A 14,621-nucleotide genomic window follows, 5' to 3' on the forward strand; every position below is an offset into this window, starting at 1 on the left:
TCACTATATATAACTAATCTGAAAAACTAAGGCATATAACTAAAATAAAATTAGTCAGCATGATATTGCTTTATATGGTCAAGATAAAGGATCTATTTTTTTTTTCCTAAGTAACTAGTGTACTGATTAAATATAAAGAGGAGCAGAAGCTATGTCTCCAAACATGTCCGTGGTACTTTTTAGCTTTTCACCTATCAATTCCAGAAACTGTCCCATTATTTTCATGTTAAAATATAATTAATATCACTTTAATTATGCCAATTAAAAGCGTTTGAGGTCCAGGAAAACCATTTCTTCTTGCACAGTATTGGTTATATGTAGGATTTCTTCTTAATATACAAAAGAAATGAGGGGTAGTTTGGACAAGGATTGGTAGTTTTTTTACTTCCTCGCAAAAGAGCTGATATTTCTGGCCGACTGGGTTTTTGGGGGGAGGGTGGTGAGAGAAGAGAAAAAGGCAGTACATAGAATCATACAACAGGCCTACACTAAAATTCTTCCTTGACCAATGAGGATGGGGGCTTGGAGAAGGAGAGGGGAGGTGGATTAACTGAAGTGTAATAATGTCAGTGTGGTTTAAAAAAAAAAAAAAAAAGTGCAAACTCTTTCCCTGACTCCTGTCCCCCTCCTTGTATGTGCTGGTACCTCTGGACCGTTCAGAAGCCATTTTAGAACTCAGGAAGCAAACTCTGCGAGTTCCACTTGTGCTTTTGCAGGTGCTGTGGTGGCAAGGATAACCTTTGCTCACTTGTCGGGTGTGTTACCCTGCTGTTATTTAATGTCTTGGGGAATTAGAAGACAGTACCGAAAAATCCCAAGCTCACATCCTAACACCTGAAGCTTGCACACTGCTTCTGCAGCAGATGGCACATCTCGCTGGAACCTTAATTTACCAAGTCAACATCCAGATCTGGAGAGTTTTTATTCTTGGAGACACCGCTGCAGATCCCCACTGGCTCTCCGGATCTATTCCGGGTGAAAACAAAACAAGAAGCCCCCTCGGAGGTGGTTTGCACGCGCGGCCCCACCCAAAGCGCCGGCGGGCCTGCGCCCGGCCCCGCGAGCGGAGGGTCTTTCCGAAAGAGCGTGCGTCCTGAGCCCCGGGCGACCCGGAGTCCAGGCGGGGAGGGCAGCACCGGCGGCAATGCCCGCGGCGGCTGGGCCCGGGCAGCCCGAGGTGCGCTGGTCCTCCCGCTCCTCCGCCGGGCGCGGGGCCGCGGGGCGCAGGGCGCGCTGGCACCGGCGGGACGCGGGCGCCGGCGCGGGCGCGGGCGGGGGCGGGGGCGGGGGCGGGGGGCGGCGGCGCGCGGGTCCCCGCCAGCTCACCTCCGCCGCCAGCGATCCGCTCCCCGCCCCGCGGCACCCGCTCCGCCGTCGCCCGCCGGCCCCGGGCTCGGCGCAGGTCGCGGGGACCCTCCGGCGCGAGGACCGCCGCCTCCGCGGGGACGGTGCCCGAGGCCGGGCCCGAAGAACCCCGGCCGCCCCCGCAGCCCGCGGCCCCGCAGCACAGAGGCCCGCTCCCTGCCCCCCGCCCCCCGCCTCCCGCCCGCCGCCCGGCGCGGCCGCGCTCGCACTCACCCCAGGGCGGCTCCAAGGTTACCCGCGGGGTGGGGGCTGGGGCGGGCTCCGGCCGCCGGCCTCCTTGCGGCTCCCGGGGCCGCGGCCCTCCCGACGCTCCCGGGCGGCCGCGGGGGCGAGCCCCGAGGCAGAGGAGGCTCCCGAGCGCGGGGAGGGAGGCCGAGCTGCGGAGGCACACGGGCGCCCGGGCTGGGGGCGGCCTCCCTTGGCTCCGGGTGCCCGGGGCGCCGGGTCAGGCGAGGTCGCGGCGACAGGGCGCCGGGCTGGGGCCGCGCAGCGGGGGCCGTGCACCCGGGGCCGTGCAGCCGGGCCGGGGGCTGCCGTCTGCTCCGCCGCGCGCGAGCTGCCCCGGGCCCGAGGGGGGGCAGAGAGCAGCGGGTGGCCGGACCTGCCGAGGGAACGAGCTAAATAAAAGGAGACTGTTATTTAAGGCGCGGAAATTTGAAATATTTGGACAGGAAGAGAAAAGAAAAGAAACCTTAGCGAGGGAGGGAAAAGAAAAAAACACACACCCGCGACGCGAGCTAACGGTCCTGAGGCTCCCCCACCCCCACGCCGGGCTCCTCCGCGCGCCCGGAGCGAGCGCCAGGCTCGGGCTTCCTGGCTGCGCGGCCCGAGCTGCCGTTGGAGCCCGAGAACTTCGAAGGGAGAAGGGATGTCCTCGCAGCCCCTGCATGGACGGCGCGGGTTAGCTTGGCAATGGGTAGAGGTTCGCCCCGGGTCTCAGGCTGAGATTTCTCCAGCCTCTCCCAGTAGGTCTCTCCGTGGATCTTTTTTTTTTTTTTTGGAACTGCCCTGTAAAATCACAACAGTCTGGAGATGGCAGGGCCGGGACTACCCCCCCCCCCCCCCCAGAGCCTTAGGATGATGGGCGCTGAGGGCAGGTCAGGAGGGTTGCGGGCACGACCCCCCCTCGCTCCAGCACCGTGACCTTGCAGCGCGTCTGGACTCCTACTTCTACCCCCGACAAAAGCCGAAAGCACCTTTTTTGGGAACTGAGATTTCGAAACCAGTCTCAGGCTACGGATTCCACAACGTTCGTTTGATCAACATGATTAGGAACATTTATAATATTACCAATTGAATTGCTTTCCTGGGCTAGAATTATTTTATCTATTGATTAGTCACCCAGTGTGGTGTGTGTGGGGGGGAGCTCATCACCTCATTGGGATTGTGTAATGTTTAGCAGAAAACTATTGACTCACTACCGAAATATGGTAAAATGGGGCTTGCTCAAAGGCTCAAGGACCAGAAAGGGGCCTGAGGTGCGGCTAGTGTCCCCCGCCTCCCCCAGGTATAAGCTTGAATGCGATTTACTGGGCAAAGGCTGAGCCCGAGTTGCCAGAGGTGTATGCGGACCCAGTGGAGAACTGCATTTGAGAGCGCATCCCTACTTCAGCATCCCACATCCTTCCTACAGCGTAGTCTCCTGGGGTTCTGAGCGCTGGGTCAGTGGGCGCTGCCGCTCCGCTCTGCATCTGAATTAAGTTCAGACCCTCCGCAACCTCAGCTCCCTGCCAATTAGATTCCATTAAACTCAGCAGCACCTTTTCTTCCACCCTATACATTTCGGCATATGCAAAGTCTTGCTGAATATTGTCGAGGTTTTTGAGAGATTGAATAATGGTTTTTCATATTTCCTAGAGGGGACCACATAACTCATTTCTAAAATACTTAGATTAGTAAAGCTATTTCCTGCAAAGAACCAGAGAAATGTGCCGATATTTTAATGCTTAGCAAATTTTAGGCAAATGAAGAGAGAGCTCCCGACTCCCCTTACTGTACTCCCAACCACTTAAGAACAAAGTACTCCTCTCTAGCTTTATAGACACCCTATGCCTTTATATTTGAAATTTCTAAAAAGTAATTTTAATGCTGAAACTTGGATACTGAAGAGTTCATTAAACTCCACTTTAAATTCAGAAACGTCCATCTTTACAGTTGCAACTCGCAGAAGGGTTCTTTTTATTTTTCAGTAAAAGGCTTGTGTTTAGAAAGCATTCAGCTTTCCAAAGGAGTGTATTTTGTGTACTGATTCTGGTTTTAAGATCCAAAACACAACACTTTTTCCTTAAAAATATCCCAATTTCTATTTCTTTCTAAATTTTAAAAATGAAATATTTTAAATTTAATTTTATGAAGCTGTCAAAAATTTATTCAGTAATTGTGGTTAGAGGTGGTGGAAGTTGAATTCTTATTGCACTTAAGGAGGTGAACTTTAGTGCTGAAAAAAAATAAAACTTTTTTCCTATATTCTTTTATATTCTTATGGAAAACAAATTATTGGAAACCACTTGCCTGCGACCATTTCAATCCTTGTTAGGGCAGGCATCAGAACCATATCCGTCAATAAACCTTGAAGTATTTTGTTCTTTTTGGAGCCAGGGCAGGGAGCTTATAAAGCAGGAGGGAGCTTTCACATAAAACATCTTTGTTTCATGTCGGAGATGATGAATAAAGTATAAATTTATAAATGGTAACTGCATTGAACTGTTTTGGTGAAGATCTGTAAAGTTAAATAGCAGATGCTGGACAATTCTCTTGGAAATTTGATATTTCTATTTCAAATTGTTTTTATTTTTAGCTAAATGTATTCTTAAAAAGATTTTATAAGCCTTTACTAAAAAGTTTCCTGGAAATCAAGTACCATGTATAGGAGTGGCCTATTTACTTATTGTAAAAGTTTCTATATTTGTTATACTGCAGTTAAGACCCTTACATGTAAGGGTCATAATTAGTTATGACCCTTATATGTAATTTACACATTTTTTTCTTGCTGTACTTTGTATCCCCTAAAAATCTGTATTTACATTATATCTCAAGACTAAACATTTTGTAATTTTATGTTTCTGACATGCAGAGAGAAAAAAATGTGATAGTATATTTATGGTATAATTTGGGAAATGTATTATTTAACCAATTGTTTCACTTTGTGATTAAAAAAAGAACAATTAGTGGGAAGCACTTTTAAGGTGGCATTTTCTTTTAAAAGTGACCTTTAGAGCTAACATATATTTGTTTTCAGATCCCTACTTCTGAAGCCTGTTTTTCAACTATTTAACTTAACTTTGAGAAAAGGGGAAGACTGAGCATTAGGAAAAATTCACATTTAAATCATTTTAGTTCTTCAAAAAATGTCCTTATTTTGTTGTAATGCAGAATTACAGGGCACCAAGTAAAATCTTTGGAGGGAGGCATGAGGAAAGAATGAATCATCAATAGAATATGTTTAGTTTTTCACTTCGTCTACTTTCTCTAACGTCGAGACTTAAACATTGTCATCTTTTTGTACACTTCTTAGCAAGTGGCAACCTATGTAGGGGTAATAGAGTGGAAATCACAGAAAAACACTGTCCTGTTTTTAAAAAAAGTGTTTTAATTAGGCAAAAGAAACATCAGGACAAATCATTTTTAAAACAAAGTCTCTAAGTTGGGTTTTGAGACTGGCAAAGGGAGAAGCAAGGAAAAAGTCAAGGCGAGATAACATATTCAGGAGAAAGCCAAAGCTATTTGCAATTACATGTTAGAACTCAAGATTTTGCAGGTGGAAAAGATGTTGCTTAAATATATTCATAAACCTGTAGTAAGATTTCCACTTTGCAGTATGAGAAGATTTAACTAGCTGCTTAAAGTATGACAAAACTGGATTTTTAACAAGTGATAGTAAAATAGGACAGCCAACCAATTAATGACAAAATAGAAGGCAGTGTGGGAGAGCCCTCCCCACATTCATTGCAAATTCGAAGCTCCCTCTGCCTGGTTTCCCTCCATCAGGCTAACGACCTCGTTCCTCCGGTAGAGCCTGGCCAAGTCGCAGGCGGTGTCCCCCTTATGATTCCGATGCCCCACTTTGCTGGCCGTGTGCTTCACGAGGAACTCCACCACAGGGAGGTGGCCTTCTTTGGCAGCCAAGTGCAAGGGCAGGTTCCCTTCATTATCCTCGATGTTAACATCAGCTTGGAACTCCAGCAAAGTCTGTAAAGTGTCCAGGAAACCTGCTCTGGCTGCATCGTGAATGACAGCGAAACCAGTTCGGTCTTTCAAATCGGGATTAGCACCTCTAAGTAGTAGTCTCCTGGCAATCTCTGGATTTCCAAGTTTCATAACCTAGGAAAGAAGAGAAAATGGGAGAATCCTTCAAGTGCTCCTACAAGAATATTTTAAAATATCCTTCTCTACTATTTATATAATTCTATTTTTGAAGAAGCAGTGCTTGGGGAAGACCCACCTGGTAGGGTTTGAAGGGCTCAATTGCAGGAAAGAAAGTACCAGTAGGTGAAAGTAGAAGACAACCTCTAAAAATTGAGCTTCTATGATGGACTATCTTAAAAATAGGCCCAAAGGAGGATAAGCTAGTACAGCTTGTAGAAAACTCTCCAGCAACTCAGTTCCCTATCTCCCATGAGGAGTTGTGTAATTTCATGAAATTATTAAAATAAAAGAATTGGAATTTGAAAGTCTCTTGTTTGATTGCTTATGCCCATAAAACATAAAACCTGGGTTATTAATTCTGAAATATCAAATGTAGATAAAATTTATTTTCTAAATAGCTACTGAAAAAGAAATAAGGAGAGTGAGTTTCTTTATATCCCCAAAGAACTGTTTCCACACATCAGACTCCATCACCTAATATAAAAATGATCTATTAAAATACTAGACCTGGTATTTTCTTAAATTATTAATTTTCACAAGTTCTCTCCAAATATATATAGCTCAAACTTCCAAGTGTTTTTAAAAATATTTTTTCTTTGCAAGTTATTTCATATTGGCTACCAGGTGTGTTCTGTGCTTAGAATTCTTCACCCGAATTTTAAAATGTTACTGATTGTTAAGGTGTTCAATAATCAGTGGTGTTCTACGTTGCTTATGCTACTGATTTATCTAAAGCTAAGTTATCTAAAGCTAAATCCTGTCATGTATTAGACAGGAGATGATTGCATTGCAACCATTCTTGAAAAGAATGAAACAGTTTTCCAACTATATTACTCACTGTTTCTTGAAGTTCTAACTAGCTTCCTGATTTTTAAGTACGCAAACAAAGAGAAAAGAAGATATTTAATGTGAATTATGAGACTCACAACTTTGTCTTGTGGATTGAGTGCATTTAATACTCAACTGGTGATGCCATCTTATTTCCTTTTGCAGTTATTATCAGGCATTTACAAATAGCTATTTGTAAACTGCCAACATTTTAAAAGTCAGAATGTGGTATTAAAATTTGCTATCAACATACAAATAATTCACACGAGAAAGATTTATCTACTGTTGTTTGAACATATTTCATCCTAATAGGGTCTCTGTTAGGCTCTCATAATTATAAAATGTCTTGTAGAGCAGCATGCGATTATATAATACATATAATTTAGTTGTGAAAAAAAATGTAGTCTCATTAACATCCCAGAAAATAGTTCAGCATTTTAACTGGTTTCAATTATATTTAGGTATATTCATAATCACCTAAATTTATAATAAACAGAGTACATAGTAGACACTCAAATGTTTGTGAAATCAAATATAATCCACTGAAAAATTCCTACAAAGTTGATCTGTCACTTTAAATTGTTTATTTAAAAAATAATCACAAATTAAGTAATAAAATATATTTAGAATGAATAATATTTTATGAATGCAAACTATATAGATGGCCAAGGTATTAAGCTTCCCTGTTGATAAAACCCTGCTGACCTAGCCTTGCCTTTGGAGCAATGGTAAAAATGATACATAATTTATTTTTTGAGAATTTCAATAAAATATATTTATTAGTTAAAAACGAACACAATCTAATTTTTGCCACAACTATCTCTAAAGATTTAGTCACATTTAAAGATCTAGACCGGGAAAAATAAGGGACAGACACCTTGGATCTTTGTAGAGCAAATGCGCGATTAAGGCCTTTCACATTATCCTGATTGAAAAGCTTACACTAGGAAGGGGGGAAAAGCTTTTGCAACCAGGTTAAATGAACATAATTATAGAAGAAAATTCGCCTTTCACAGAAAATAATAGTAATACTGGAAATTGTTTTGAAAGAAAGTTCTTTCTTGAGTTATGACACAACTTCAGAGTCAGGATTATACATACTGAAAATAAACCTTGAGACTCCTGTTTGTGTATGTTTCATTATATAAATTAGGGTTAAGCCACAATAAATGGGTATTAGTATATTGATAAGTGTGCTTAATATAAACAAGATTGCAAAGTTGTATTAAAAATATCAAAACTTTTTGTCAGTCTTCCTGTTCATCAAAAGTCCTGTAAGATCTTATTCTGAACATGGGTTAAATTGCTCATTCTTAGTCAAATTTATATAATCTTTGGATTTTCAATAGGAAACTTTTCAATATATCAAATTTGTAGCATTGTTATCATCATCAAAGCTATTAAAAACTACTAGGTGGACAAAGAAAAAAATTCCTTATCCCATAGAATCTACGTGAAATAACAAGATTAAATAATTTAGTATTTATGCATAAATTTCCTTAATACTGAAATTTTTGCAAGGCCGGTATGTTCTGATTTAAAAATGTACAGACTGAACTTCGTCTGTTAATAGCGTATCTCCTGCTACTTTTAAGTCTAATTCTTGTAAGTAAAACAAAGCATTCTAAAACCTTCTCCCCAATGAATTTTCAAAAACAGCTTCAAGTGTTGCATTTCCGAATAAGAACGGTTTATAAGAACACTATTAGAACTTTGATAAAGCAACTATTTGAGACTACTTTGCCATTTTTCTGTTTCTAAGCCTTTCAACTAAGTTACATGATAATTAACATTCAGAGGAGGAAAAAAATTATCAGGTACAATACTTGGCAGCTGGACATGTTTCATTTCTTGCTTGTAAATCTAATTACTGAAAATTAGAACATACCACCGCATGACCTCAGAGACAAAAATACTACAAACTGAGCTCTGATTAGAAAATTCAACTTTTTATTCCTCCTCAATCCCGAACGGGTGGATGGTATTGCATTAACTGTGAAATGTACATCCTGTCCCTGTGCCCAGGCCACCTATTCCAAACGAGGAAAGGTCGTTTGTCAAAACTTGAAGCATTTGAAGGAAAAACACCCTCGCCAGGAGTCAAGAAAATTAACGTTAAAGCCAATTATTGGAGCAAAGCACGGAAACCACTAATAGCAGAGTATTTACTTCAAATAATAACTATAATAATGTGTTTACAGAGCTGTCTTAAAACACACACACACACAGACACACACACACACACCTCGGCGCTGCTTCGACTACTTTTAAATCCCCACCGTCACAAAAACATTCCAAAAATTAAGACCAAACCTGGAACCCATCTGATATCGAGGATGTCATTGAATTCGACGAGTTTGTTCAAAGTACGTCATTTTTGGGGACTCGGATCCACTTAAAGATATAAAATATGGCAACCAAGTAGGCTTAAAAAACAGTGAAATTCTGTACCCCTGAAAGCTTAAAAGCCGTTATTCCAGAAACCCGGGTCACGTAGGCAACATTGTTGACCTGTTTTCCCCACCTCTCTGGATACCAACCTGCAGCGCAGTCCTTCCAAATCCATTTTGTGCATTGACGTTTACATTATTTTGCAACAAACTAGTAAGTTGCTCTAGGTCCCCCCTGGCAGCTGCAGACGCCAACTCGTTCCCCCAAGGCTCGGCCATTCTTTAGGGTCCTGACGATCGGGAAAAGATGAATTAGTTGTTTTTCTTTTTCCCCTTTCCTTTTGCTCCTAACCAGGCTGCATGATGGCATCGGAGACTGACAGAAGGACTGGGATGGTTAATCTGGAGTAGAGCTTGGTAGTAAATACTAGTAAGATCTGCCTGCCAAAAGCCCGCCCCTCGGTTCACACGTGATTATTCAGCAAAACTGAGCCATTGGAGAGGGGCTCCGCTCCTCGCTCTTTAGCTTAACCCCTGTGAAGAATTCTGGTGACTCAACAGAAAGACACACAGACGTCTATACATTGCCGGCAAATTGCTCTGGACGTAAAATGCTGGCAGAGCTGTCACGTATCTACATACAGGTCTCCGCGAGTCCTGCGTGCGGGGACCTCGGCGGCTAGACCAGGGCGTAGAGCGCCGCGGCAGGAGGGGTTCGGGGGAGAGGAGGCATTAACCCACCCGTGCTCACGGCGGTGGCTGGAGCCGCGCGAGCCAGAACCGCGGGGGCAGGTCCTCGCAGGGCCCGGTCTCCATCCGTGTGCCGAAGGGTCGTGCTGCGCCCGCGGCGGGGAGGGCGCCCGCGGCGGGGAGGCCGGCGCGGAGGCAGACGCCGCTGGCAGTTCGTGGCCCTCAAGCTCTAGGTCCCAACGCTCCTGTGTGGCCTCGGCTGCTCGGGGGAGCCCCGACTCGCTCCGGGCGGCCCCGCCGGCTAACGCCGCGCGGGAGGGCTCCGCGGCCCGCCTGCCGCGCCGCCGCAGCCTCGCCGAGCCTCCCGGGCCGCGGGCGCCGGGCTGCGAGCGCGCCTCCGAGGACGGCCGGGCGCGCGGCGGGCCCCGGGCAGGTCGCTCATGCCGGCCCCCGCGGGTCCCGGGACCCCCGGCGGCGCGAGGAAGGGGGCGCGGGGCGGCCGTGCGGGCCCCGTCTACGCGGCCCGGGCTGCTGGGGCGGCGCGCCGCTGGCTTCCCGCCTACGACCGAGCCGGTCCAGACTTCCCACCGCAGCCTCTCCTCGAACCGCCGCCGCCGGCTCTTCCTTCCTTCCGCGGGTTTCGGGGGACCTCCGGAGGTCGGGAGCGGCCGGGGAAGCGCAGGCCAAGGTCCGGGGACCGGGGGCCGCCGCAACGCCCGAGAGCAGCGGGTCCTGCCCGCCCGTCGGCGACAGCCCCGCGGCTCCGGCCCCGCCGCCGCCCCGCCGCCCTCCGGCCGCCCACGGCCTGTGCCCCCGGCCCGTGCCCCCGGCCCGTGCCGCCGACGGGGCGCGGCCGCCAGCGAACTGTGCCCGCGGCCGAGCCGGGCACCGCCGCTCCCTCCGCAGCCGCAGCGCTCCCGCTGACAGTTTCTTTTGTAGCTGGTCCCCCAGATCGCCGGGCCCCGCTCTCTTCACCCCTGCAGACAACTTGCGCGTTGTCCTCTTTTCAGCTCTTTTCCTTCCCACCCGCCTTGGCTTCTTTTTTCGCTCAAACAATTGCTGCTTCTGTTGCCGCTGCGGAGACGGTGCCGGTTTCTTCTCTCTTTTTTCCGACCTCATCAGCTTTTTTTGAAAAGAAAAAAATTGAGCGCTTTTTGAGTTGAAAAACCCGCCCCCATTTTAACGGCAGAGTTTTAAGGAGGCTCGGCCGAGTTGCAGCGCCGCGGGAGCGGGAGGCCGGGCGCCGCCCACGCCCCGCCCCCTGCCCGGGAGGCGCTCGCGCTCGCGGCTCGCTGGCCCCGCCCCCGCCCCGCCCGCGCCCGCGCCCGCGCCCGCGCCCTTCCTCCCGCTGCCCCGCTCCCCGCCGCCCGCCCGTGCCCTTCCTCCCGCCCTCGCGCTCCCCGCCCCGCTCCCGGCTCCCGGCTCCCGCTCCCCGCTCCCCGCTTCCCCCGCCCCGCTCCCCGCTTCCCCCGCCCCGCTCCCCGCCCCGCTCCCCCCGCCCCGCCGGCCCCGCTGGAGCGGCGTTCTGCCCGGCCGAGCCGGGCTTGGCCTCCCTGAGGCCGGCTGGCGGGATGCAGTCGGCGACTCCAGACCTCGGACTCCCGGAGCCCGGCGGGGGCGGGCGGGGAGAGGGAGCTGGTTTAGGACGCGGGCTGCGGGGAGCCGCAGGGCCTCCGAGGCTCGGCGGGCTGCTGGGAGGCGGGGAGCGAGCTGGCGCGAACCAAGTTTTCCCCGGGCCTGGCGGGCCGGCCGGCTCGCCTCCGCGCTCCCCCGCCAGGCTCTCGGAGTCCGGGCGGCCGGGCCTACGGCTGCCGCCGCCTCTGGGGCGCGCCCTGCCTTGACTCCCGGGCCTCAGCCTCGCACCTGCCAGATGAACGCCCGGGGCCGCGGTGGGCAGAGGCGGCTGCGGGGGCGGAGGACGCCGGGGCTGACAGCGGGGACCGTGCTCAGAAAAAGCAAAGGTCTTTAATACACTTTTTACGGACACTGAAGGCATAGTATAGGGAAGAAATCATGACGAACTCTGAAGTCTTAATGTTCCAAGGGCGAGAAACTCAACTATTCAATTTCTTCAGGGAAAGGAAGAAAAGCAATGAACTCTAAAGCTAAATTTACAATGACTCTTGGGAAGCTTTTCTAACAAGGCCATTTCTTTCTTGCCAAAGTTCTCTCTTTTTCTACTCAGATGGGGGCTGGTTTTTTGAGGGGAGGGGAAGGCGTCTGAATGTAAAGGAGTAGAGTCTCTTCCCCTACCGTTTCTGTCAATCCTTGGAGACACCAGTTGTCTGCACTCTTAACCTCCTCTTTTAGCTATGTAAGATTAGTTAAAGGTTTCTATATTTTTGGCTCTTAACAATATCCAGCACGGTTACATGATGCACCCAGTGGTCAAAATGAAACCAAGCAAAAAATGACAAGTGGTTTAATTAGAGCGGGCCTCTAGTAAGCATATCCTGCAGCGACGTCTGTAACCAGCCCCTTAAAGTATAATGGGAGTATTAGCAACAATACACCAGAAACATCTGGAGAGTCAACTAGCAACAGATTGGCTAACAGGTAGAGGGAGAGTTGAAACTGGGAGGAATCTGCCAGTGTTTTCTTTAACAGAATTGTTGAGGAAAAAAATAACTAGAGCTCTTTTCTTAGGTAACTAAACTTGAATTGTGAATCAAGTATGAGCTACAACACCAGAAATTAACTCCTCTTATTTCTTACATGTATTTAGACATTTCAAATTTATATAGAGTTGCTTTGTGGCATTTATTTTGTGTGTGTGTGTGTGTGTATTTGCTGAGAGAAGATATTGTAATGAGGAAGAATCTTAAATTATACTCATTATGTATGAATACACATGTGTTATAATTTTTGTGAAGTACTCTTTTGCTGAATAACTGAGTGATTAAATTTTGTGGTACTTTAAGACGCACATAGAGCTGGATTAAGATTTTTGGAGGTCCTAAACACTGAAAAGAGTTTGATGTCCCATCACCTCACCTAATATGTAAATAAAAACAAAGACAAAAAATAAGAGTAAGTAAAGAAGTCCAAAAAATTTCTGATTTTTCTCCGTGATGACTACTTCAGTGCTTTTGCTGAAATATTAAATTTAAAAAATTTTAGGAAGTCTTTTTGGTTTTTTATTCTGGCTTCGCTGGTGCCCTAAACCACCTAAAGCATATGCTTAATCTGCTTGTTGTATAAAGCACAACTGGCAGCACAGAGGTTCCAGTCTTAGTTCAGAGAGCATAAGCAATCACTATACAGTACTTCCAATGAAAATCTAATATTTATTGATAGTTCACTGAAGTATATTCAAAGGTGAGTATCTCTGCCTTTACTAATTTTACATTCTTTTTTAATATTTTTTTTAAATTTTTATTTATTTATGATAGTCACAGAGAGAGAGAGAGAGAGAGAGAGAGAGGCAGAGACACAGGCAGAAGGAGAAGCAGGCTCCATGCACCGTGAGCCTGATGTGGGATTCGATCCCGGGTCTCCAGGATCACACCCTGGGCCAACGGCAGGCGCCAAACCGCTGCACCACCCAGGGATCCCCTAATTTTACATTCTAATATGGTATAAGAAAGATCCACAGTTAGGCATCTATTATATTGAAAGTAGTGGTTTCTCTTTTAGTATAATAATGACCTGTCTTTCAAACATCAGAAAAGAGGCTTCATATTAAATATGGCCATAGAAAATTTCTCCCCAGCAGTTCATACTCATTTTAAAGTGCTTATAGAAATGTAATTTATCAGGTTATTTTGTGCTTTTCTTCATTGACTCACTTATGCAGTTTCTGAATGATTAACTTATGGAAATGTATATGTGGTATTTATAATTTCCTTGCTAGTATAAAAGTCTTCCTTTTTGTTGTATTTATAGATCCAACAGAGGTAGAAAACAGACTACTACCCTCAAGGACCTTTCTATCATTTCATAATTGTGACTTTGGCATTTTATTTCTGAGTTTCAGTAGGCTTTTTTATGTAAGTCATTTTGTAAAGTAAGTAAATAAATGCTCAGTAAGCAACTCAAAAGCTTAAACATAATAGAAACAATTGATACTTGTATATTGTTTCATGGTTTTAACACATGAAGCACACATTATTTAATCTCACAACAACTCTGAGCTAAATGTGGTAATTATCCCCATTTTTTAGGTGAAGTAATTGAGGCTTGTAGAGATTGTGACTTAAAGCCAATAAGTATTGGATTTAGGATTTGGACTCAGATCTTGGGGCCCCAAATCTTATGCCTTTCCCATTAGTTAAGAGTCCATGATCAGACACTAGAGTCCTAAAGAAATTAAATCATTACATGAAATATATTTTTGATTATTCAAGTGTAGTAGCATTACTCTTCTCATGAATTATATTAGAAGTGAGTAATATTGTTAAAAAGTTTTTAAAAATAAAAAATAAATAAAAAGCTTGATTAACTTAACCAAAGGATTAAGGTTGATACTACCATAAGTTATGTTGATATCATGTGCCCTGGTAATATGTGATGAGGGCACATCACTTCTGTGGTATGATTCCTCCCAAATCCATAAACAGGATAATTCTGACAAAATTTTAGACCAACCCAAATTGAGGGATGTTCTATAAAGTTCCTGACCACTACTCTTCAAAAGTGAAGGTCAAGGAACTGTCACAGATTAGAAGAGGCTAAGCAAACATGATGACTATATATAATGAGGTATTCTGGATTGGACCCTGAAACAGAAAAAAGACATTGATGTAAAAATGTAAGTAGAGTCAGGGTGCCTGGATGGTGCAGTCCGTTAAACATCTGACTCTTGGGTTTGGCTCAGGTCATGACCTCAGGGTTCTGGAATCGTGCCGTTGTTGGTCTCCATGCTCAATGTGGAGTCTGCCGCGGAGAGGTTCTCTTCTCCCTTTGCCTGGTTCCCCCCTCCCCCCTCTCTCTAAAATTAATAAAATTTAAAAATGCAAATAGAGTCTCTAGAATTTGATTAAT

The 14,621-nt window shown here is 46.1% G+C and overlaps 1 protein-coding gene and 1 long non-coding RNA gene across 2 annotated transcripts in view; both read right to left on the reverse strand.

The window, feature by feature from the left end:
* LOC119869374 overlaps positions 1-1,682 on the reverse strand; it is a 66,079-nt gene extending 64,397 nt beyond the window's left edge. Inside the window, exon 1 of the long non-coding RNA XR_005370234.1 lies at positions 1,579-1,682. This is a non-coding gene — a long non-coding RNA (uncharacterized LOC119869374). The remainder of the gene's footprint in view (positions 1-1,578) is intronic.
* Positions 1,683-4,934: 3,252 nt separating this feature from the next.
* On the reverse strand, positions 4,935-9,859 carry CDKN2C (cyclin dependent kinase inhibitor 2C). The gene is made up of 3 exons (XM_038558074.1): positions 9,690-9,859; positions 9,099-9,238; positions 4,935-5,685 (listed from the first exon to the last, which is right to left on the reverse strand). Exons 2-3 carry the CDS (start codon positions 9,225-9,227, stop codon positions 5,308-5,310), a joined length of 507 nt encoding a protein of 168 aa, XP_038414002.1. The 5' UTR covers positions 9,228-9,238; positions 9,690-9,859; the 3' UTR covers positions 4,935-5,307.
* Positions 9,860-14,621: the final 4,762 nt, after the last annotated feature.

This window comes from Canis lupus, chromosome 15, assembly GCF_011100685.1.
Source record: "Canis lupus familiaris isolate Mischka breed German Shepherd chromosome 15, alternate assembly UU_Cfam_GSD_1.0, whole genome shotgun sequence".
Classification (NCBI taxonomy): Eukaryota; Metazoa; Chordata; class Mammalia; order Carnivora; family Canidae; genus Canis; species Canis lupus.

What these genes read in the sequence shown, in the direction of transcription:
- CDKN2C (XM_038558074.1), bottom strand. Translation starts at nt 9,227, where the DNA reads ATGGCCGAGCCTTGGGGGAACGAGTTGGCGTCTGCAGCTGCCAGGGGG. An exon ending in TTGGAAGGACTGCGCTGCAG is followed by an intron (nt 5,686 to 9,098) that starts GTTGGTATCCAG and finishes CTTCTTTCCTAG; the next exon opens with GTTATGAAACTTGGAAATCC.